Source organism: Equus caballus, chromosome 19 (genome assembly GCF_041296265.1).
Source record: "Equus caballus isolate H_3958 breed thoroughbred chromosome 19, TB-T2T, whole genome shotgun sequence".
Lineage (NCBI taxonomy): Eukaryota > Metazoa > Chordata > Mammalia > Perissodactyla > Equidae > Equus > Equus caballus.
This window is the reverse complement of record NC_091702.1, coordinates 54,653,711-54,678,547: the sequence shown is the minus strand read 5'-3', so window position 1 is coordinate 54,678,547 and position 24,837 is coordinate 54,653,711. Positions and strand designations below refer to the sequence as shown.

Below are 24,837 nucleotides of genomic sequence, written 5' to 3'. Positions count from 1 at the left end.
CAAAAAACACAATTTGAAGAGACAGAGTAAGCATCAGAACCACACATGGCACAGATGTTGGAAGGATAAGAGCAGGAGTTTAAAACAACTTTGATTAACATGCTAAGGGCTCTAATGGATAAAGGAGATGCAAGAACAGATTGGCAATGGAAGCTGAGAGACAGAAATCACAACAAAGAATCAAAACGAAACGCTAGAGATAAAAAGCACGATAACAGGGGCTGGCCCCATGGCCTAGTGGCTAAGTTCAGCATGCTCCCCTTTGGTGGCCCAGGTTTGTGAGTTGGGATACCAGGAATGGACCTACACCACTCATCAGCCATGCTGTGGCAGCAACCCACATATAAAATAGAAGAAGACTGGCACAGATTAGCTCAGGGCTAATCTGCCTCAGCAAAAACAAGAAAAAAGAAAAAACCACTGTAACAGAGATGAAGAATGTCTTTGATAGGCTTATCAGGAGACTGGACACGGCTGAGGAAAGAATCTCTGAGCTACAGGATATAGCAATAGAATCTTCAAAAACCAAAAAGAAGAGAGAACACAGACTGATAAAAACAGAATTTCCAAGGACTGTGGGACAACTACAAAAGGTATAATATATATGTAATGGGAACACCAGAGGGAGAAAGGAACAGAAGAAACATTTGAAACAATAAAGACTGAGAATTTCCCTAAAATCATTGTCAGACGCCAAACCACAGAACCAAGAAGCTCAGAGAACACCAACCAGGATAAATGCCAAAAAACTACAGAAAATGAAAGACAAAGAAAAAAATCCCGAAAAAAACCCAGAAAGGAACAAAAAACCTTACCTATGGAAGAACAAAGACAAGAATTACATCCAACTTCTCCTCAGAAACCATGCAAGTGAGAAGAGAGTGGAGTGAAATAATTAAAATGTTAAGAGAAAAAAACCCACCAGCCTAGAATTCTCTACCCAGTGAAATTATCCTTCAAAAGTGACAGATAAAGACCTTCTCGGACAAACAAACCTCGAGGGAATTTGTTTCCAGTAGACCTGCTTTGTAAGAAATGTTAAAAGAAGTTCTTTAGAGAGAAGGGAAATAACAGAGGTCAGAAACTCAGATGTATATAAAGAAAGGAAGAGCATTAGAGAAGGAATAATTGAAGGTACAATAAAAAACTTTTATTTTTCTCAGTCCTAATTGATCTAACAGATAACAGTTTGTTTAAAATAATAATAACAATGTATTCAACTATGTATGCTTATGTATATATGCACGCTTATATATAAGTGAAACAAATGCTTAAATATAAGCAGGCTTATATATACGTGAAATGAATGACAGCAATGCTACAAGGGACCAGAGGAAGGAATTATGATTATTTTATTATTATAAGGTACCCACACTACATGTGAAGTGGTATATTGTCATTTGAAAGTGGACTTGGATTGGTTGTAAATGTCTATTGCAACCTCTAGGGCAACCATGAAAAACAGTAAAAAAAAAAAAAAAGAAATACAACATTTGCTAAGAAAGGAGAGAAAATGGAATCATATAAAATGTTCAATTAAAATCACCAAATGCAGAAAAAGAAGGGAAGACAAAAATAGAAACAACAAGGGCAGCAAATAGAAAATAGTAGCAAATATGAATGATACTAATCCAACTACATCAGCAATCTCTTTGAATGTCAATGTCTAAATACATCAATTAAAAGAGATCATCACAGTGGATCAAAAAACATGACCCAACTATTTATTAAATATAAAGACACAAGTAGATTAGAAGTAATTGGATGGAGAAAAATATACTATGCTAACACTACTGAAAAGAAAGCAGGATTAGCTGTATTAATTTCAGACAGAGCAGACGTCAAAGTAAGGAAAGTTATCATGGATAAAGAAGGACATTACACAATGATAAAGGGGTCAGTTCTCCAAGAAGTCAGAACAATTCTTAATATGCCTGCACCTAACAAGAGACCATCAAACTACACGAGGCAAAAACTGATAGAACTGCAAGGAGAAATAGATGAATCCACACTCGTAGTTGGAAATTTCAACACCCAGTCTCTCAGAAATGGACAGATCCAACAGGCAGAAAATCAGTAAGGACATAGTTGAACTCAAAAACACCATCAATCAATGGGATATCATTGACATCTACAGACTACTTCATCTAACAATAGCAGAATACACATTTTTCTCAAGCTCCCATGGAACATTCACCAAGACAGACCACATTCTGTGTCATAAAGCACACTTTAAGAAATTTAAAGAATACAAATCAGGGGCCAGCCCGTGGCCTAGAGGTCAACTTTGGCATGCTCTGCTTCAGCAGCCCGCGTTCACAGGTTTGGTTCCCAGGCACAGACCTATACCCCTGTCAGCCATGTCGTAGTGGCGACCCACATACAAAATAGAGGAAGATTGGGATGGATATTAGCTCAGGGCAAATCTTCCTCATGCAAAAAGAAGAAGATTGGCAAAAGACATTAGGCTGAATCTTCCTCAGCAAAAAGAACGCAAATCATACAGTGTCTGTTCTCAGACCCCAATGGAATTAAAATAGAAATCAGTAACAGAAAGATAACTGGAAAATCCCCAAATATGTGGAGATTAAACAATACACTTCTAAATAACACATGGGTCAAAGAAGAAATCTCAAGAGAAATTTTAAAATATTTTGAACTAAATGAAAATGAAAACACAGCTTAAAATTGAAATCGATTAGTAACAACAGTACAGTGAAAATCCCCTGTATGATGACATAGTGATCGATAGATGTCATTATATGTTTGTCTAAACCCATAGAATGTACAACACCAAGAGTGAGTTCTAAGGGAAACTATGGACTTTGGGTGATTATGATGTGTTAACGTATGTTCATCCTTGGTAAAAAATGTACCATTCTGGGGCCGGCCCCACGGCCGAGTGGTTAAGTTAGCGCTCTCCACTGCGGTGGCCCAGGGTTTCACCAGTTCTAATCCTGGGCGCAGACATGACACGGCTCCTCAGGCCATGCTGTGATGGCGTCCCATATGCCACAACTAGAAGGACCCACAACTAAAAATGCACAACTATGTACTGGGGGGCTTTGGGAGAAAAAGGAAAAATAAAATCTTAAAAGAAAATGTACCATTCTGATGAGTCATGTTGATAGTGAGTAGGCTCTGCATGGGTAGGGAGTAGAGGGTATATGAGAAATCTCTGAACGTAAACCTAAAACTGCTCTGAAAAATACTTTTTAAAAAACTGACAACTGAAATTAATTACACAGAAAACAGAACTGTAAAATAACTATGATGATTAATTTTATGTGTCAACTTGGTTAGATTATAGTACCCAGTTATTCAATTAAACACTCATCTAGATGTTGCTGTGAAGGTATTTTGCAGATGTGGTCAACATCTATAATAAGTTGACTTCAAGTAAAGGAGATTATCCTTAATAATCTGGGTGGGCCTGATCCAATCAGTTGAAAGTCCTCAAGGCAAAACTGAGGTTTCCCTAAGGAAGGAGAAATTCTGCCTGAAGATATAGCATTGGCTCCTGCCCAAGAGTTTCCAGCCTGTCGGCCTGCCCTACAATCTTCAAACTTGCCAGCCCCACAACCGCATACGCCAATTCCATTCAATAAATCCCTCTTCACTCTCCTACTAGCTCCGACTCTCTGGAGGACCCTGACTGCTACAATAATTTTATGTCTTCTTCAGAATGTTGTTAACCTTGAACATGGGATATTTTAAAGATCCTACTGGACTCACCTCGAAGGATTCTGTAGGGCCTCAGAGAAGGATATTCATAGACGACAATCTTTGGGGAAAATCCTTTCTCAGCTACCGTGAAGTAAGTTTTATCAGGGTGAACCTATAAAAAATCAGAGCTCACTAAAGTATAAAAGGAAGATTTTCATATAAATAGTCATATGAAGGCAGCATTTAGCAACTCTTATTTTATAATTTGTTTATTAGGATCCACTCCAATAGAAAACTGAAAAATGAGCATCTGATGACAAATACTTGATGATGGATATGATTTAAATGAAAACTGGAAGAATGCTTATTTTAAGATTTACTTTCATTAACAGAGTGATTTCTAACTCTACAATTTTTTTAATTGCCATCAGAGGAGCTGAAAGAGAGGTTCTCAATCTTCAGCACGCAGTGGGATCACATGGAGGGCTTTATTAAAGTGTGGACCGCAAGCCCTACCACCAGTTTCTGACTCAGTAAATAGGGCTGGGTCCCGAGAATTTGCATTTTCATTTCTAACAAGTTCCCAGGGATGCTGATGCTGCTGACCTGGAAACAATTCTTGGAGAATCACTAATTTAGATGAATTGTTTACCCTGAATATAAATCAACATAAATTTTTGTATAGAAAAAGTCATGTTTCCAGAGTAGTTTACATCTCAATTTAAAGATTTTTGCCTTGAACAAACTTACCACAAATGAATGTAAACTTACTAGAAGTGAGAAAGATACAATATTTCCAAGCCAGATGCAGAGGAAAAATATAGTAAATATGCCTTGGATAAATTATTTGTGTCAGAACATCAAACACTAGCCATATAAATTGGATAGAATTGTATGTTTATTTCTGTTATTTTTGTTCATTGGTAAACCAGGATGCAGGAAGAATAAATGGGTAGCCAAAAAATAAAAATAAAAATAGGCCGTTATAAGAATAAGCTATTTAAAAAGCATATTGTACTTATAAAAGTCTATTTTCAGTTACCGTTTTTCAACTCCTGATTATATACCTAAGGCCAAGGAGCTTGGTTCTGATATAGATTGCACTGGAAGTCCTGGTACCCAAGATAGTGTTCCAGTTCTTTTTCTTCCCTCCTCACACGGGGTGAGGAGACCTAAGACAGGCTGTCTTCCTTCTGGCAAATTGCCTCTTATTCTTCCATTCGAGTGAATAGCTACCACTTCAACTTGAAACAAGGCTTGGATTTACAGGATGGACACTCATTGAGAATGATAACACTGAAAACAGCTAACATTTATTGAGTGATTACTACATGCCAGACACTGATCTAAGTTTTTTTTAAATTAATCCCCTTAAATTTCAGGTCAACCTTGGGAGCTTGGATACCATTATCATTCTCATCTTATTGATGAGGAATCTAAGGCACAGAGAGGTTAAGTAACTTGCTTGAAGTTATACAGCTGGTAAGTGCGAGAGAGAGAATTCAAGCCAAGTGCTGGAGCCAAGAAGCAAATCGAACTGAAAAATAATTGATTCCAAGGACCTGGGGGAAATAGGTTAAGACTATATCTTTCTAGATCCCCATTTACAAAGGAATATTGTGTAATATATGTGGGCACAGAAATCTGAGTGGGGATTCAGGCAAATGTTTTACCCTTCTAGGTCTCATCCACAGTAAATGAAAAGTTTCTGCCCTTTCAGATTGGAAGATGCTGTGGGGTTGAATTCTGGTGTTTTGCTTTATTTTTACTGGAGACCTTAGAACTAGCAAGTCGTTTGTTTTACACTCAACATACCGATTCTCCCTATCTTCTCTGGAGGATAGTTTATATGCCCCAAAACATGGCTCACAGGTTTCTCATAGCCTTGCAAAAGTATTTCTCATCCACAAAGGGATAACTGTTTCAGGAAAAACAAGCAATGTGGGCAGTGGAGGAGAGGCCCCTGTCACTCTCCAGGCACTAACAGCTCCAGCCACACGGAGAAAAGACCCCGTGGACATACGACTGCTCAGAGTCCAGGCCAGGCGGATGAGGCTTCAGATTAGCGGTCTTGACCACGCTACGCCTCCAACTACTAACCTCAAACCAAATTACTGAACAAAAGAGAAAAACAGAAATTTCAAAACTATTATTGGCGATAAAGTGATAGAAAAATAAGTGATATTAGACGTTGCTCAGTACCCTGTAGATGGCGTGGATGTCATGGCTCATGACACCTCAAGATGGCCCCTGACTGACTTCCCTTCGCACAGCCCATGACCTCATGTTGGGCCCGTGAATATTTGCACACAGCTGGTGGCACAGAATCATGTATTTGCATATATCTAGCTTTTGGGTTTTTGCTTTTTAATATGGGTCTTGTCTCTCTAGATGGATTTTAAACTCTTTGAATTCATAGAGGTCATGAACCCTTCTTCATTGAAATCCCTGCATGTTCTGAGTAGTGTTGGACACATAGTGTTATATAATAAGTTCTGGCTGAATTCATTTATTGGTCTTAAAACAAACTCCCTAAGGAGGGACTTTCTTACGTACACACGCTATATAGAGGTAGATGATCAAGTAAAAAATAAATTCCAGGTTATCTTTCACTCCTCCATCTCACTATATCCTGTTTCCATAGCCAATCTAAGTTCTATTTGTGGGTCTCAGATTTTCCTCACCTTCTCCATTCCCATTGCCATGTCCCTGCTTCTCTCCTCAAATCAAGAATCTCCAGAACCTCCTCACTCACCTCCACTTCTAATCTAAATGTCCTGTCAGGTCCCATCTATGCTAATCAAAAAAATTTCCCACTACTCCCTGCTAGCCTGGCCCAGTCTCTCTGTTGGAGCCACATCGGCCTTTCTGCTGGAAGTCCTCTGCCTCAGCAGGGTGCTGTGAAGCAAACCCTACACCTTCCACTTCTGTCTGGTCTGCTCACACCCAGCAGGAAGGGCAACAGCAGGCAGACTTCTCTTTGGATCGCGATCCTTCTAGAAGCCATCTTGGGCATCTCATATGGAACTGCTGCTTGTATGAACCCAAAACCCTGCATATTTCTCCTCCTTTCCCTCACTGTCTCATATAGCATAATCTCAACAGATGCCCCTCTCATGATGCCACAGACACCGAGAAGTCCCTGAGGCTGTCACTGGTGCGAGCAGATCGAGGGACACCTACGTTTAGGGAGCACAGATAGAAAAAGAGCCAAGGGAAAAGCTGGATGACAGGGCCAAGTGCTATGGAAAGGTCAGGTAAGATATAGTCAGAAAGACATTCTTCAGATTTGGCTACTAAGAGGTCCAGGGGTCACCTTAGTAAGGACAATTTCAGCCAGGTGACGGGAAAAAAGACAGCAGAAGCTTGGCTTTGAAGGGAAGATCAAAACTCAGGGGGTAAAGAGAACACGTGGTTACAGAGGGGCCTTTTAAAAGGAGAACATGTTAATTTAGTATGTTTTTATGCTGAGGATGAAAAACCTAAGGAGATAGAGGCTGAAGAAACAAGAAAGAAGATGACCGATAGAGACAGACACATGAGGCAGAAGGAAGAAACAGGCTTCACACCACACACAAAGCCTCTCGTCAACTGAGCTACTGAATGTACAAAATACTTCATCTCCTGATGTTCAGTTATGTACTTAAATCTTATCTGGCATTTATCTCTAATTATTATTTGAATTATCATTTGTGTTATTCATCTCACTATTTTTTCAGAATAGCAACATAGCATTCAATGTGAAAAAGACTGCCCAACTGTGGGGAAGTCACTTAACCTCTATAAGCCCCAGTTCCCTATCTGCAAATGGGATGATAATATTGTTAATATTATAATAATCCACGGAGATAATATCAATGAACATCGTGGTTGTAATCGTTGAATTGAAAATGCCTTAGAATACAGACTGCTGTGCATCTCATGTGATGCCATAACATCGCACGTGGTGTTGGCACCTAACTGGCTGGTCCACAGAAGAATCAAAAAAGATGGGTTTTTTTTTTCCTAAGTTACTAAAGGCATACCCCAATGACGCCAATTCCTGTACCACTGCTACTTCGCAGGTAGATCTGTTCCTTGGTTTTCAAATTCAGAAGGATGAGCTGGTTCCCAGCTACGTACAGCACAGTGTTGTTGTCCAAAAGCTGTAGGTTGGCTCGCTTTCTGCAGTCATAACCAAAGGAATGTCTGAGGGACAGTTGCTAAGGAAAAGGAGTGAAACAGTCACCATCCTAGAGAAAGGCAAAGTAATGAAATAAACATATTTTTAAAATCCATATTCTTGGATAAAGACTTGAGGTTGAAGTAGTTGAATTTTACTCTGAAACTCAGAATTCTTTTATGTATTACTCATGCAATTTTGTTTTTAAATTAGGTAAAAATCCTCCTACTCTAATTTAGTTACTATTTTAATGTTCCTAGAGAAATCCTGAAAGCACATTAATTTTTGTTTTCAATAAAAAGTAAACTTAAACTTTCAATTTGAGTACTATAGAGAGCAAAGCTGTCACCTAAGTAATTTCATTTTCCTCTCTCTTACTAAAACTAAATCACATTATGATGCGGGAGGAAGTCCGTGTCTCTGTCGCCTTTCTACTCACAATGCCTGTTCAGTTTGTGGACTGAACGCAGTAAAAGTATTACATAGGCCTCTTCTTCAATACTGAAAGACAAGAGGTTTAAAATTCTGACATGTTTGTAAAATTCTGACACACCAGTGACAATGTGACTGCTGCAAAAGCTTCATATAAGTACAATTGAAATTTAATCCATATGGACAAATTATGAAAACTGACTAAATAATATATAGTATATAAGTATATATGTAATGAATAGGCTAACATTTCCCTTCTGAGCTCATTAGATTGTAGGGGTGTGTAGAAGAGTGTGTGTGTGTGTGTGTGTATGTGTGCACTTCTATGCCATAGAGTAAAACGGCACTAATTCAAAATAGAGGTTAAAAAAAATCTGAGTTAGAAAATATCCTTTAAATGTACATTTCTACTACATTCAAGTTCAAATTAATATAACCCATGATATAAATGTAATAAGTTAAATGAGATCAAGCTATTAAAAAAATTATAGTTTGCAAAAGAAATATATTCCATAGTATATCTTAAGTAGATAGATTCTTATTTCCAAGAATTCATTGTTGAACACAAAAGTTGAAGGATCGTTGGAGAAATCTTTATTTCTTGAGCCCTGTTTAAAAAAATTCTGAGTTTTAGAGGATTCCCCTTATTTGTAAATAAACATTTTCAGGGAAAGAATTATATGTAAATTTTAACAAGGATGATATGTAGATCGTAGAAAAGAGAAAATTTAAATTAATGCAATTTGAATTGGGAAGTATATACAAATTACAACCAACTAAACGTAACTATCCCTCATGGCCTAACAGTTAAATTGAAAGAGAGAGAGAACATTTCAGGGTATTTGATCTTTTCAAGAAAAAGGAATTTTGTAAATTTAATAAAAACATAAATGCCTAAAATTGAATCTCATATAGAAGTGCAAATAAATATGTGATCCAAGGATTTAATTGAGGCTATTCAGGCCTCACAGAGAACATCTGGGGCCTCCTTATGAAAAGAGCGGAACCTGAGGCTCCTTATCTTTACAGAGCCTGGTGTGGGGCAGGAACTTTTGCCTGCCCTCTCCTTCCCTTTCCCCAAACAACAGCTCTCACCTTTCCTTCTTCCTGCTCTCCTTCCTCTTTTCCCAGGTGCCAAGATAATCCTTCAGAGGAGTAAAAGTATTTCTGTAACTAGGAGAGTAGTCGTGGGTTACCAGCTCTTCACTAACTTGGATGACCACTGGGAATCAGAGATGCTATCATTTATGCAATATTATCATCTCTAATTTCAGGGGGGAAACTCCCTCTTACTAGCTGCTGCTCTGATTAAAGGCCCTTTTAAATGCAGAACGGGTGGGACCAGTAACTTCCCAAACTCTCCCCCTCTAATCACAATCTGCTTGAGGGCAAAGACTTCTTCTCCCTCCTGTCTGCTTCCTAGATTGCCTAGCACAGAGTCTGGAGTCAATTAGACATTCAATAAATGTTTGCTGAATGAATCAGTGAATGCATAACTAGAGTCTGATCCTTCCCTTTTAACCCCATAGGACAGTGGCAGTCCCAACCAGAGCTTTGAAAATGTTCAAATGTGTTCCGATCTGCCTTTGACTCCCTCTGTCTTATCTGGTCCTCTCTCTGGCTTGCCGCCTCTTAACCTCCTGTGAGAGACCCAGGGCCTTCGCTGTTTCTTCACGGCCATCTGGGGCCTCCACCTTAACATTGTGTTTAAACACTGTGTTAAGTTCTATTTAATGTCTTTTACATGTTATGCTACAGTTTGGGTGATATTTCATAAATGACATGTTTCTTAATTGATTTAGAAGACACAAAACTTAAAACTGAAGTAAATTCAATATAACAAAGGATTAAAAGTGAACACAGGGCATACATGACAGCTGACTTTTTCCTTGGAGCTTCGCACAGGAAATAAAGATTATACTTGTTCCATCTCTAGAGAGTAGAACTAAGTTTAACGTGCGATGCTCCCAAAAGGTACATTTTGACTCAAGGTGTGGAAGAGCTCTCTAATGATGTGAGCTATCCAAAAATGGGAAAAGCTACTTTGTGGTTTCCCTGGCTTTGAAAGTGTTCAAGTCTATAATTTATGCAGCCACTCATCCAGCATGAGTAGAAAGAATTCACCCATTGAGTCAAAAGTTGAAGTCCTCTGTTCTATTATTTAGAATCTAGGCATCTCTCTCTAACACAGAGATCCTTATGTCCTGGAGCAGCTCGGGGCTGGGAGAAGGTGACACAATCAAACCACCTGGAAAACGTTTTCAAAGTGCATATGCCCAAGCCTCTCTCCACATGGAAAGGATGCAGAAGGTCCAGGAAGGTATCAGAGCATGTGTATTTCAGAAAAAGCTTCCAGGTCACTCTGACGTATACTACCCCATTTGAAAAAAATAGGCTAGAAGAAAGCTAACAGCATGACTTTTGTCAGGAACTTGTCCAATGACCAAAACCAAAAGAAGCCCTCAAGAGGGAAAACTCCAAGTGACAAAATTCATGGGTGAATTAGTTTTAGTTACACCTGGGATTGAAATAGGGTTAGATGCTATCATAACGTGTTCTATTTCTATATAACAAGCAAAATTGAGTCAGGAAGTCCACCCCCTACCTCTGTAAGGACACCTTTATAAGAGGCTGGTCGGTGGTTTAGGGCCTGTGGTCATAACCACTGCCCATCTGAAGGAGGCACACTAAATTGCTAGCCAAGGGCCTTAGTGGACATCATCTCCTAATTATCTGCTTTATAAACCTAACACCATAAAGTCATGACAAAAACTAAATCTCCTTGTCAATCATCCCCACCTTGACATTTCTTTACTCACTCTTATTCTCCAGAGCAACTAAAACTTGTCATTTTGTGCCCCACTTCCTCAGGGTTGTCTTTTCTGATAACTCATCTGATAAATGGACGTGAATATACTAATGCCCGACAATGGCCACATCAGTGTTTCTAGAAGGGAAATCAGTGATTTTAACTCGACAGGCAGTGAAAAGGAATGCCAGGCTGGTAGAGGAGGTAAACGAGGATAGGCGGTCTTCTGTCTCTTTCACATCATGTCTTACGAACGGACAGCCAGAAAAGCATCATTTCTCTTCATGGTTGTTTGGCATCAAACAAAAGTTTAGTTTAAACTAAGATTATGCATTTCTATCTCAACTTCTCCAAGAGCCAAGCTTCTTAGAATTACCTAAAACAGGGGTTGGCAAACTATTTCTGTAAAGGGCCAGGCAGTAAGTATTTTAGGCTTTGTGGGCCAGATGGTCTCTGTTGTAACTACTTAATTCTGCCCTTGTAGTGTAATGGCAGCCAGACAAAATGTAAACAAACGAGTGTGGCTGTGTTCCAATAAAACTTTATTTAGGAAAACAGGAAGAAGGCCAGATTTGGTCCGTGGGATGTAGTTTGCCAACCTCTGACCTAAGAAGCTGAAATCTCAAAATTATACATATGTAACTGGAGTGGATACACAAGTGTGAGAAGATCCAATGGTATGTTCGAATCCGGAGTCACAAAAGGCGTCGAAACAAGCTGCGTATAATAGTAGAAGAAGGTCTCAGATATTTTCTTCTTAACTTTTTCCTCTGCCTCTTCCGCAGCTGGGGCAGGGGTTTCCATATACCGAGATTCTAAAAAATTAAAATGCTTTGACTAAGAAGAGCATCTGGTGAATCCTAAAATCATATTTCTCAAAGACAGGAGAAATGTACCTAGTCCACTATACTCTGGTAGTAAGTACTACTACTGGCCCGAAGATAGGCTGCCACCCACCAGGGAGCACGGGAGGAAGCGTCAACATGCCTGTGTGCATCAGGGCGAATGCTGAGTGCTGGATGTGGTTTCAACAGTCTCAAAGAGCAACTCTCAACTCCCCAAAACTCATCCTGCTTACCTCCAACGCTTTCCGCATAATCTTCTTGAAGTGAACTTGAACTGCCTTCCAAATGTTCCGTATATGAGTCATCATCCTCTAAATAGGATTCTTCCCCTTCAGTAACTGTTTCATCTGTAGTATTTTCCAAAAATTTGTAATCCTCTTTCACAGCAGCTATTAAAAATAATTTGTTTTAATAATTTCTAAATTTTGAATTAAACATTTTCTTATTTCCAAAGTAGCTAACACTGCCAATGTGTTTGTGCTCTGAACTGAATGAATTTGAATACTCAATACTTTTAATACTTCCTAGGAGAATCATTTTATTTGGTCACTCTTGGAACTCTAAAAAAAAAAAAAAAAGCCTTCCCTGTGAGTTAGTCTCCATTTTCATTTCATTTCCAGTATATTTCCTATCACTGCATACTTACAAGAAAGTAAAAGATAAAGAAAAAAAGATTGGTCAGTATGCTGCTATCATTATTTCAATTCAATTCAATTTTACCAACATTTATTATTTAAGGGCCCTTCATGTCAGAGACAAGTAATGCTTATTCCAGAATCACCTTCTCCACATATGACTATTTATCTCTGAATGATATCCCAGAAATAAGTTAGAATATTTGCTTCAGGACAAGCTAGAAGGGAAATAGAACTGAATGGAGGAAGAGTGGCCCTAGGTGTAAGTCACATTCAGATCAAGTCCAAATATGGGTATGGCTAAATTTATCACGCCAAGCAGGTGAAAGGGCTGGGTGCACTTTCAGAAGAACAAGGCAGAAATGCCAAGTATGCCAGAAACAGAATAGAGCCATGTAGCAGACCTATCTGAGATGAGGTTAAAAAATTAGGAATAAGGCCCAAGACTAATACGAATGAGACAGGAAAGTTGGGCCAAGCCAATTAGCTGGACAACAGGAAGGAAAAACAACCCTGGGTACCTAAATGGACCACACTGTTTGAATTCCCTCAAGAGAGGGTCCTGGGTAACTTCTCTCCAGTAATACCATTAGCTCTTTCTTGTTACCATCTCAATCAAAGACTATTTTCCCATTTCAAGATGAGGGTATTAAAAGCTCAACACTCCATCTGCTGGCCTCCCCCTGGGAAAGGAGGTAAAGCTGCCATTAGATGAGTTAGGCTGCCACTGGGATGAGGTAATCGCTGCTAAAGGAATTGGCAGCCAATACAGATGAAGGAGAGTAAATAATGAAAAAAAAAAAATAATGAATATTCTGAGCTTGGTAGAAAGGTTGTTCCACTGACATAAAAAGTGGAGTTTGGAAAAAACCTAATTTGGTAGAAAGTAGACACATTAAATCAGGTTGGTGAAGCAGCAGATCTAGGCAACTCAGTGATGACTGAGGACATTTATGATTTTTATAATCCCAAAATAGACAAGTGGAAAGATTATGGTCTGAAGTTTAAATCAGCATTTGCCTTTCTATTCTTGGAAATAATCTAGAATCACCATAGGAAATGAAAGCCACAAAAACAAACTGCATTTTTCGTAGAACTAGAAGCCATTAAAACCCCAAATCAGAAATTGGTGGCAGGGCTGGCTGGTGCAAGGGCTGGAAAAATTAGTAGAGACTGAACAAGGATGGGTGCAGGAGGAGGCAAAGGGTGGTTGACCAAGGAGGGGAGATACCACAGTCACAGATCTCAGAAAGAGCCAGCTAAAATTTTTGTTTTATGATCCAGGATTTTATATGTGAGTTTCTTTAGTTTTTTCTTCCCTCTAGCCAATGGAAATAGGAAGGTATGGTGCCTCTCCTCTCCAGCCGCCCCAGGCACAGACTGCCTCCTGCAAATACAGCTGGCCTTTCTGGTTCCTTGCTTACCTCCTCCTTCTCTGTGAGATTGGGAACACAATGAGGAAGCCTGCAAATGATATGATTGTGCACATAGGAAATCTGTCAGAACTACCTATAATTTATTATAATTTTTTAAAGAGGTCAGCAGGGTTACTGCATGTAAAAACAACATACAAAAATTATTAGTTGGGACTTCCACTTTGGCCACGATGAAGTACCTAGTACCAGACTGCTCTCCTACTATGATTGTGGAATTATTTAGTTCTCTAATTCTGCCTATTTTTGTTTAAAGTATTGTGATGCTCCGTTATTAGGTGCATACATATCTATGATTGTTGTGTCTTCCTAATGTATTGATCCTTTTATCATTAGGAAATGTCCCTCTGTGTCACTGGTAGTACTCCTTGTCTTGAAGTCCATTTTATCTGCTGTTAATATAGGCACTGCTTACTGTTTGCATTATATATCTTTTTCCATTCATTTACATTCAACTTATTTGTATCTTTAAAGTGTGTCTCCCACAAACATCACAATAATTCTCAAAATGTTAATACAAACATGCATCACTTAATCATGGGAATACATTCTGAGAAATGTGTCACTAGGCAATTTCATCAGTGTGGAAACATCATAGAGTATACTTGCACAAACATACAAGGTATAGCCTACTACACATCTAAGCTATATGGTACTAATCTTATGGAACCACCGTTATATATGCTGTCCATTGTTGACCAAAATGTCATTATGCAGCACATGACTGTAGTGGGATCTTGCTTTTATTCGCCATTCTGATAATCTCTGCCTTTTTGATGTGAATGTTTAGTCAATTAATAGCTAATGTAATTATCAACAGGGTTGAATTTGGGTCTAATATCCAATTACTTATTTTCTGTGTGTGCCCCTCCCACTCCTCCTTTTTTCCCTTTTCCTCCTTTCCTATTTTCTTTTAGATTGTTTATTCTTATCCTTTTAGATTATTTATTTAGAATTCCATTTTAATTTCTGTTGGCTTTTTAGCTATTTTTGTTTTTTTTTTAATGGCTGTTTCAGGTATTATAGTATATATCCTTAACTTTACAGTTTACTTAATTAATATTATAGTAATACACATTTTTCACCAATTGCTAGAACTAGTCAAAAACTCAGTAGAGACATAGATGATCTGAACAACACTATCAAACATGCCAACTTGATATTTATCAAACACTGCACCTATCAACATGAGGTACTCATTCAAGTGCACATGGGCCATTCCCCAAGGCAGATCACTTGCTGGAACATAAGATAAATTTCAATAGATTTAAAAGAATGAAATAATACAGAATATGTGTATTCTCTGATCACAACAAAAGTATATTAAAAATAAATTACAATAAGATATCTGGAAAACCTACAAATATTGGAAATTAAACAACACGCTTAAAAATAATGTATAGGTCAAGGAGAAATCAACAAAGAAATTAGACAATATTTCCAAAACTAAATAATAATTAAAATCTAACATATTAAAATTTGTGGGACACAACTAAGGCAGTCCTTACAAGGAAATTTACAGCTTTTAGTACATATGTATATGAATACAAGAAAAAAAAATCAATGACCTAAAGTTCCACCTTAAGAAACTAGAAAAAGAAAAGCAAAGATAAAACAAAATAGAATAAGTAGAAGAAAGAAAGGAAATAATAAAAATAATAAATAATAGAAATAATAAAAATAAAAGCAAGAATCAATGACATAAAAAGCCAACAAACAACAGAGAAAATTAGTAAAGCCAAAATCTTATTCTTTGAAAAGACTGACAAAATTATAAACATGTAGCTAGACCAATCAAGAAATATAAGAGAAACAACACAAATCTCTAATATCAGGAATGAACATAGATTCTACAGTTATACCAGCAAATTTTACAATCTAGAAGAAATGTGCAAATTCTATGAAAGATACAAATTTAGAAAACCTACTAAAGAAGAAATAGACAACCCTTTATCTACTAAATAAATTGAATTCATAGTTAAAAATTTTCCCACTAAGAAAATTACAGGCCCAGATACTTCACTGGTAAATTCTACTGGACACTTAAAGGAGAAATAATAGCAATTCTACACAAAATATTTTTGAAGACAGAAGAGACCAAAATCCTTCCCAATTTATTATATTAGACCAGATAATTTAGTCCTTTGATAAGAATCAGAAATCAATGTTTTAGTAACTAACAGTCCTTCACTCTTGTAAGAAACGCTGAAGGTTTTGCTGCTACATTTGGCCTAAATTTCTTAATAGAACTCAGTTACAGCAGAAATTCCTTGCTGAGTACGAGGAAGAGTCTACTTTACTCTCTCTGGAAAACCAAGAAATTGATTCACTTTGCATTAGAATTCTAAAGAGTAAGAAGTCGCTCAGATCTTTTAGCAAAACTGAGAACAAGGTAAGGTCTCCAGGAAAGTAAAAAAGCAGCTATCAGGTATGTGGCAGAGATCTTTTCTCACAGCACCAGGGTAGACGGTGTCAAGGTGCCAGCAAATTATTTCACGTTAGCATTTAGGATCCTAAAACCCATGACGTATGAACTAATTTACGAGCTGAGCACAGGGCCCGGCCACGTTTGATAAGAACCACCCCAAAGAGTTCTGACGGAAGAAAGGGAGATCCTGAAGCTGTGCTGGACAAAGGACATGGTCCTTCAATCCACCCATCCAGGAAACCAAAAAGGAGACAATCCTGTGTCAGAAACTTAGGGAATGGAGAAAAGTGGAAATGGACAAACAAGAGAGAAGGAAACTAAAGTTTTTGAGGAGAGTGATATAATCATATCTTTCGGAAAGAAAACTCTAGTGGTGGTAAGGAGGAGACTTGCACAGGAAGGCTTGAGCAGAAATCCTTGTTCTGAGTCCCAGCAGGAGAAGGCAAACATCTAAAATAAAACATGATATGGAGAAATCCTGGATTTACGGGACATGTCTCAGACAGATGGAAAGAATTTAACGTAAATTTTGTAAGTGAATTGATTTGCCCAGGACCTGATCTCCTCTAGGTGAATAGTCAAAATTAAATTTCTGAAACTATATTTAGGTTTAGAACCTAAAAAGTTAAGATTCCACTAAGATATCTAACACCATGATGCCCAGTCAGAAAGAGCCAACCATCTTTCAAAAATCCTATTACAAAATCCCTCACTTTCTCTTCTGTTTGCAATCTATTATATCTTTCCGCATGTTTTCCAATTTAACCCTCAAACAGCTCACAATTGTCATTTTAATGGGTGAGAAAATTGAGGCTCAGAGAGGTGAAATAATTTATCCCAGATCAAGCATCTCTAAGTGGTAGACCCAGGACTCAAAACAAAAGCCCAGCTTTCTTTCCACTACACTGTACTGGAAAAGCCCATGGAAGACTTTGTAGACCCCACAGGAGAGAGCAAGACCAGATGTGCAGACAGCTGATTATCAATGTAGAGATGATAGTAACTTCTACGTGCCCAGGAGATGGAGATAGAATGACGAAAACACAGGCTCTGCTCTTAAAGAACTTAGAGTTTAGTAAGGGAATTAAACAAGTAAACCATTTCTGTTGTAAAAACTTAGATACGCACTCTTTAAAAACTATTTTACCTAAATTAAATGGTAAAAAACCTAAGCGTATATTATCATCTTTACTTACATCTTGGTTCAGATTTAGAGGACCCCTGGGACGGCCTTCTATCACTCTTTGATCTGTCTGATTTCCCCCCATCAGTGTCCTGATCATCTGGCTCCTTCATTTTCCCTGTAAGGGCAAAATTGAGATAGAGAAAGGGATAAAGCTGTAAAATAGAAATCATTCACAGATTTTTTTCCCCTAACAAATTCCACAAGCACCAAACACCACATGTGGTGATAATCGTAAGTTTGCACAGTATCTGAGATGATTTCACCAGCAGGAGGTACAGCCACCAGCAGAGACCTCTGCAGAACTGCAACATATAGTCAGCCATTCCCTTTCTCCTGGCAAACTTGTCATGGTGGTGCCCTCGGCCTTTCCAGAGGTCCACAGTGAAACACCACCCAGGTCCGTCTTTTCCCTAAATGCTCCACCATCAAAATTAATCCTTTCTTTGGTTCATCCCCTCCTCTTCCTCTTCCCATCATCAAATTCCCCTGATATTATTAATCAATTTCCATTTGAAAATATTTCTTGAGGGCACCTAGTATGTATCAAGTCTTATGTTAGGCACTAAATTGCAGTACTGAACTAGAGAGAAAGGAGCCCTAACTTTGTGGAGCTTCTTGTTTAGAAATAAACAAGCCATTAAAATATAATGAGTGCTAAACAAAGGAAAGAAGCAGGTGCTGTGGGCATGTATAGAAAGAAGATTAAACTATGTCTGGGGGTTAAGGAAGAGGTACGGTGAGATACAGGTGATGAGCAGAGGCTGGCCAGGGATAGAAGAGGAAAGAGTATATTAGGCAGAGGGAGCTTCAGAGAGAGGGTTGTGACTGTGAAGGGCTGCAAGTAAGCTACTGGCTAAAGCGGGAGCGGGGAATGGACACTGAAGAGGAGGCAGGTAGCAGATCATAAAATTGTCTCTAAGTTTTCTAAGGAGTTTAGAACTTATTTCTATGGCAACTGAAAGCCACTGAAGGGTTTCAAGGAAGGGAGCGACACAACACTCCCTGTTCTCTGTCCCTCTCTTCATTGCAGCTCTTCAAGTCTTTGAAAACACCTTCTCTATCTTCCTTCGAAGTCTTCACTTCACTTTCCTCAGCGTTCTCCTACGGCGTGGCTGGCAGGCAGAAGAGAACCGTGGTTCTATTTGGAGCAGATTTGTGGTTAGATTCAGGTTTGAATCCCAGTTTTGCCACATAACCAGCTAATTAAAATTTACCTCAATTCCTCAACTTTAAAACAGGAATCAAGAAAAAACTGTTTATGAGGGGGCTGTGAGAATTAATTGAAGTAGTGCGTTATTATACCTTCCTGGTCTCTGAAGAAAGGTAAGTATGCCCAAAGCAGATATGACATACACTACATGATCAGCGGAGAGTGCAGAATGACCTACTACCTCCCTTCTTCTGGACACGAGGGTTCATTCCATCTGTTTTCTTGCAGTGACATCACAATAACGCCTTCTCTTGATTTGAGGGACAGTAGTATATTGTTCAAATGTTTTTCCTACAAACTATTTTCAAGAAAGATACATCCTAAGATGCTAATTATGTTATTAAATTTTGTGTTTAGTACTTTGGAGCCATTTTTCTGAGTTACCAAGATGATGTTTACCTTTTAGGAAATGTATGTGTGTGTTTGTGTATATGTGCATGTGTGTATGTGATGCTTTTTTCTTTTCTTTTTTCAGTTGTTGTTCTCTCCTTCCTTCCTTTCTTCATCTCTCCCTCCCTTCCTCTCTCCCTCCCTTCCTTCCTGCTTCTCACCTAATTGTAGACTATATGCCCACGGGGGTTGGGAGGTGTGTAGGAATCAAATAATAGAAAATTTTTAAGCAGCAAGATCTTTTAAAATCCAAATTCTATCACCCAGTTCAGTTCCTGTTCCTTCCAACTTGGATACACAGACTTGCTTTCCACGTTGTACAAGTTATCGGTTTGTACAAGTCATTTTAATTACAAATAATTGAATAGCGGCCAGCCAGGTGGTGCAGCGGTTAAGTGCACATGTTCCGCTTCTCGGTGGCCCAGGGTTCACTGGTTCAAATCCCGGGTGCGGACATGGCACTGCTTGGCAAACCATGCTGTGACAGGCATCCCACATATAAAGTAGAGGAAGATGGGCACAGATGTTAGCTCAGGGCCAGTCTTCCTCAGCAAAAAAAAAAAGGAGGATTGGCAGCAGATGTTAGCTCAGGGCTAATCTTCCTCAAAAAAAAAATTGAATAATTAATTATAATAATTAAACAACTAAAAAGTAATGGACAGTGCAAGGCAATGTCAGTTACTACAGCTTGGCTGCAGATTATCACATACGGTTGGTAAACTTGTTCAGATAGCTACAAATATACCTAAGTGCCATTTTCTTCCTTGCTTTCAAGTTCTTTATAATTTAAACCTGTTCAAGTCTTAAAACCATTGAGCATATTTATATACAAATGGTATTATGCTAGGCACTGCAGAGGACACAAAGGTGAGCAATATAGAGCCCCTGACCTTAAATAGTCTACAATCTAAGAAGAACTTGACAATTTTCTTTTAACATAGTCTCAGAATAAACTTCTCTTCTAAATCATTGATTCAGATGCAGCTCAGGCTGACCAGAACCAGGATGGTATGATACTCATGACTGAAGTGACTCTAGATAAAGATTTCCTTAATAAAAATCAACAATTAAGGTATTGGAAGGAAACTAAAGTACTCTCTAGGTTGCCATGGTACAGGCCCCAAGTAAGTGGAGGCAAGGCAGTCGCTGGGCTTGCCAAGGAAACTGAACCAATATTCTATTGTTGCTAATCAATTAAGAACTAAACAAAAAGTTTTAGTCTGCACGTTTCAATAACACTTCAGTCTATAAACAGCTATTGTTTTAGGTTTCTATTGCTGCCATACAACTTCAGCAGCTTAAAGTAACACCCAGTTATTATCTCATGGTTTTTGGGTCAGAAGCCGGGGCACAGTTGTGACTCAGCCAGTTCTCTGCTTAAGTCTCACAAGGTTGAAATCAAAGTATTGGCAGAGTTACTTTCATTTCTGAAGGTTCTGGGAGGAAATGAGCCTATTTCCAGGCTCATTTAGGTTGTTGGCGGAATTCAGTTGCATGCCGTCGTAGGACTGAAGTCCTTGTTTTCTTGCTGGCTGTAGGCCAGGAGTTGTTCTAACCTTCCAGAAGCTGCCCACATTCCCTGGCTCATGACCCCTTCAAAGCCAGCAATGGTAGGACAAGCACCTCTCACTGATTTAAATCTCATAGTTTTCTTTCCTGCTTCCCACCAATTAAAGCTTCATGAGATCATTTCCCACCTTTTAGTCTTCTCTTTTCTAAATATATTTATTTTTAACATGCTATAACTGAACTTTAACTGGATATATATTCTAATAAAGAGCCTGTAAGACCTAACAAACTTACCCATAAGTTAATCATAAAATCGGTAAGAAACATTTATGGTAACTGAAGCAGTCTATAGACAGAAGATTTGAACCACAACAGAAGGCAAATCGGTGTCCAGACAAAAGAGTCACACTTTATTCTGTGCTCTCATAAACAATACAGTCCTCAAGTGGCTAATACTACCATGCGATAAGCTTTCATATCACAAACCAGTTAACGTCAGTTTGTGTACACTGCTGAAGAAAATACTAGAGCCCAAGGAATTTGCCCCATGTTCTGAACTAGCTATACCAGACAAAAAATATTGAGATCCTTTCTTAGCTGCTCTGGGTCATAAAGGGTGACTGAAGAACCTGTGCAGAGTGGTGGAGCAGGTCAGGTAGGAGGGGCTCCTGGGCTCTGGGAGACCAGCAGTGTAATTGGTGAGATGGGTTTTGTTTGCTTGTTTCTGTTGTTTTAGAATGAAGGGGTTGGGAAGTTGTATTCTGATCTGCTGAGGCTTTGGCACCAGATAATTGGGTTCACATCCCACTTTGTCCAAAGAAAAAGGTTGACTTGGCCAAGGGCCAAGACCCTAGGGTCATTTAACCTGTAGTCATTTTATATGTAAAATGGGAATGATAAGGTTGTCTGGCAGAGTTATAGTTAGCATTCAATGAGATCTTTTATACCCATAGAATCTCGTGGAAAACTTTTTACAACAGACAATTCTCAGAGTCTTGCTCCCTTTGTGATTCTTTTGTGCAGCCAAGGATAAGAATCAGGGTTAAGGACCATGGATTTATATAAAACACCTAGTAAGTACTCAAAAATGGTAGTTGTTTTTACTACAGTGATTACACCTTCTTTTTGATATAGCTACGGCTCAATAAATAGGATAATGGAATCTTCAGAGTTGAAAGAGGTCTTATCTAGTCCAACCTCCCACCCAATATAAGTCACACATCTACATCGTGGAGCCCAGCACCCTGAGAAAAGCAGTCTAGGGTGTTGGTCGGGCTGAGAACATCAGGCTAGAGTCAGAATCACTGGGCTTGAAGCCTGGCTCTTCCTCTTAATAGCCCTGAGGCGTTAAACAAGTGCTTAACCTCTCTGCGCCTTAGCATTCTCATCTGTGAAGTGCAGCACATACTTCATAAGGTTGTTCTGAGATCTCAGCAAGTTAATACAGTAAATCTGTAAGAACAGTGCCTGGCACGGAGGCACTTAGTGTGCAAAATGGTTGAAGGGATAAATGTATTAATTCCTGAATAAATGAACAAATGAAAGAGCGCTTCAACAGATGATCAGTCAGCTTCGATTTAAACCTTCCAGGTAAGAGGGCGAGCAATTCTGTTAATGCTCAACTCTAATTCATATTATATTAAGCCAAAATCTTTGTCTCTGCAACTTGGATCCATTTGGCCCTTGTTCTTCAGAGAACACATAGAACAAGTTTTTCTGTGTACTATAGCCAATCAAATCATTGTAGCTGATTCGCTTGTCTCTCTAGATCCCCTCTTTTCCCACTGAAAGCATCCCAATTCTTTCAATTATTCCTCACTAACATGGTTTCAACTCTTTTCAGCATCCTGATAGCTCAAGAAGTTAATCCCAATGCACCATACATTCCTTCCCAATTTTGTATCTTCTTTGAAGGATCTGGACACTTTCCAGAAGAGAGGAAGTATCACTTTACCTGTTGGGGACCTTGTATTCCTTTAAGGTAGGCTAATATTACATGATCTTTTGGGGACAGTGCAGTCTCATCATATACTGACCCATCAAAATCAGGTTGAAACCAACTAGAATGACTAAACCTTACTCATGTGTTCCTAACCACATCCTATGTTATACAACTGAACTAGCTGGGTTTGGGAGTCTATTTGCAGAACTGTCTTAAATCTACTTGCATTAGACTCAGACTCATTGGTCCAGCCTATGGCCAATTCTGTTGACCAACTCGTTAGGCAGACTGTCAAGTTTTAGGTCAACCCCGGAGAAGTGCAAAGAAAAAAGAAAGTCATAGTACACAGTGATGCAGTGGGGTGTGTTACCAGAAGGAGGTTGGCTGGAAGCCAGACAGAGTACTCCCCAAGGTGCCATCACTCAGATTCCTTCACTAGATTCCAGGGTCAGTCCTCGCTCTCACACACTCAAACACTCCATCTCAGCAGAGTGCCAGAGCTGGTCACCTTAAGACTCATGCAGATTGTTGTATAAAACAGATGCTCAGTTTTTACTTTCCAATGTGAAAAACAACTGTGGAGAGAATAACAGTAGCTCACGTTTTTTGAGTGTTTACCATGTGTCAAGCACAGCTCTAAGGATTCTTACACATATTGTTTCATACATTTCTCAAAACAACTGAGTTAGGTACATTTTACAGATGAGAGAGCAGAGCAGTTACTCTTTGAATTCTTCCCTCTCACTCAACTTATGCAATTGGTTTCCGAGTCCTGTTGCTAAGTGTCCAGCTATTAAGCCTTTTGAATTCATCTCCTCCCTTCTGTTCCCATTGTCACCACCCTAGTTCTGGTCCTCCTCATCTCACCTCTACCATTACCACAGCCTCATGTCTTCTCACTTCCTTCTCTAATCCACTTTCTATACTGCCTCTTGTATTTCTAAAATATAGCTTTTAATGTGCCTCTCGTCATCTTTAAAACCTTTAATGGCTCCCCAATGCCATAGATAAGAACTCAGATTCCTTCGCATGGCATAAAGGTCCTTCATCTTAGGGTCTGTAGCTCATCTCCTGTCTCCTTCCCCCTCCTTAGCTCCTTCTCCTTCTCAAAAGTTTTTGGCAGTAGCCACCCAACAACTCACGACTGGCTGGTCACAGTGAGTACTTGTATGCAACAAATGTCTGTTGTACACCTACTACACGCCATGCATGTGCTGCGCACTTTACCTGCATAAACCTATTTAATTATAACAAGAACCCCACAAGGTAAGCATTACCATCTTCTGTTTTAGAGATGAGGAAACTGAAGTGCGGAGGGGTCAACTTGCCAAGTGTCACACAGCAAGGTGTAGGGCGGGGTGGCTTGCCTGACCCCAGAACCAGGCCCTATCCCCCGAGACCCCCCGCCCGGGCTTGGCGCGGTCTAACTCGTCCTCCTGCTGCCTGCTGTCGTCCGCCCAGCCGGCCTGTGAGCTCCTGCAGGCAGGCACCGCGTCCACTCTGTATCCACAGTGTCTGGCTCCATGCCCGCGAGTGCGAGTCACTCAAGCGGCTGTAGCCCTGATCCGCAGGGAGAACGAAGCGATGGGCTTCAGCAAAGCATGCTCAGCCTGCTGGGAGGCCGAGTGCAGGTCACTGCTCCTCGACTCGCTAACGGAGTGGAGGGGGAGGTCGCGGGAACAGCCCGACTGCTGGGGTCCAAACTTACCTAAGGCACCGACCGCGGACGCGCGTTCCTAGCCACAGCCTCCTCCCAGGTCCTCCGTTTACTGCGGTTACCACGGCAACGCCGCCCCGCCTCCTGGAGCGCGGAGACGGACGGGCGGTGAGGCGCATGCGCCGTCCCGAGGCGGCTCGCAGAGACTGCCCCAGGCGGTGCGGCAGGGAACCTCGATCCGTGTCTCGCTGTGGTTCCCGCTATTTCGTGGCCCATGACTCCGGTTCAAAGCCGGACAGAAAAGCCCAGCATTCTACCAGTTTATTATCAACTAAGGATATTTTATTGATAGTTAAATGAAACGACTTTTAAATACTTTCGAAGATACCTGCCCAATAATACAAACCGGCCCAAAGGGGCCCAGAGCGCGTACTAACATCTGCAAAGATACATCGCCGGGCTTTAGTTTCGTTTACTTATTTATTTACTTAGTTTACGCTGCGTTACCGCTGTTGGCCTTGAAGAGTAAATAA

The 24,837-nt window shown here is 39.6% G+C and overlaps 1 protein-coding gene across 9 annotated transcripts in view; it reads right to left on the bottom strand.

Moving 5' to 3' along the window:
- The window catches only part of CFAP44 (cilia and flagella associated protein 44), a 105,218-nt gene extending 80,737 nt beyond the window's left edge, over positions 1 to 24,481 (bottom strand). For 4 of the 9 annotated variants that reach the window (XR_011429284.1, XR_011429285.1, XM_014732886.3 and 1 more), the window contains exons 1-6: positions 18,899 to 19,032; positions 17,607 to 17,711; positions 12,148 to 12,303; positions 11,725 to 11,884; positions 7,692 to 7,854; positions 3,736 to 3,838 (exon numbers count right to left, since the gene is read on the bottom strand). Coding sequence is in view for 5 of the 9 variants with exons in the window: in XM_014732886.3 (XP_014588372.2) it covers positions 3,736 to 3,838; positions 7,692 to 7,854; positions 11,725 to 11,884; positions 12,148 to 12,303; positions 17,607 to 17,711; positions 18,899 to 18,947 (736 nt within the window). In the remaining 4 variants the exon portion in view is untranslated. Of the gene's footprint in view, positions 1 to 3,735; positions 3,839 to 7,691; positions 7,869 to 9,355; positions 9,459 to 11,724; positions 11,885 to 12,147; positions 12,304 to 17,606; positions 17,712 to 18,898; positions 19,033 to 23,924 lie in introns of those variants that run through there. The other 5 variants (XR_011429286.1, XM_023623762.2, XM_070243817.1 and 2 more) reach the window with 4 other exon arrangements.
- Positions 24,482 to 24,837: the final 356 nt, after the last annotated feature.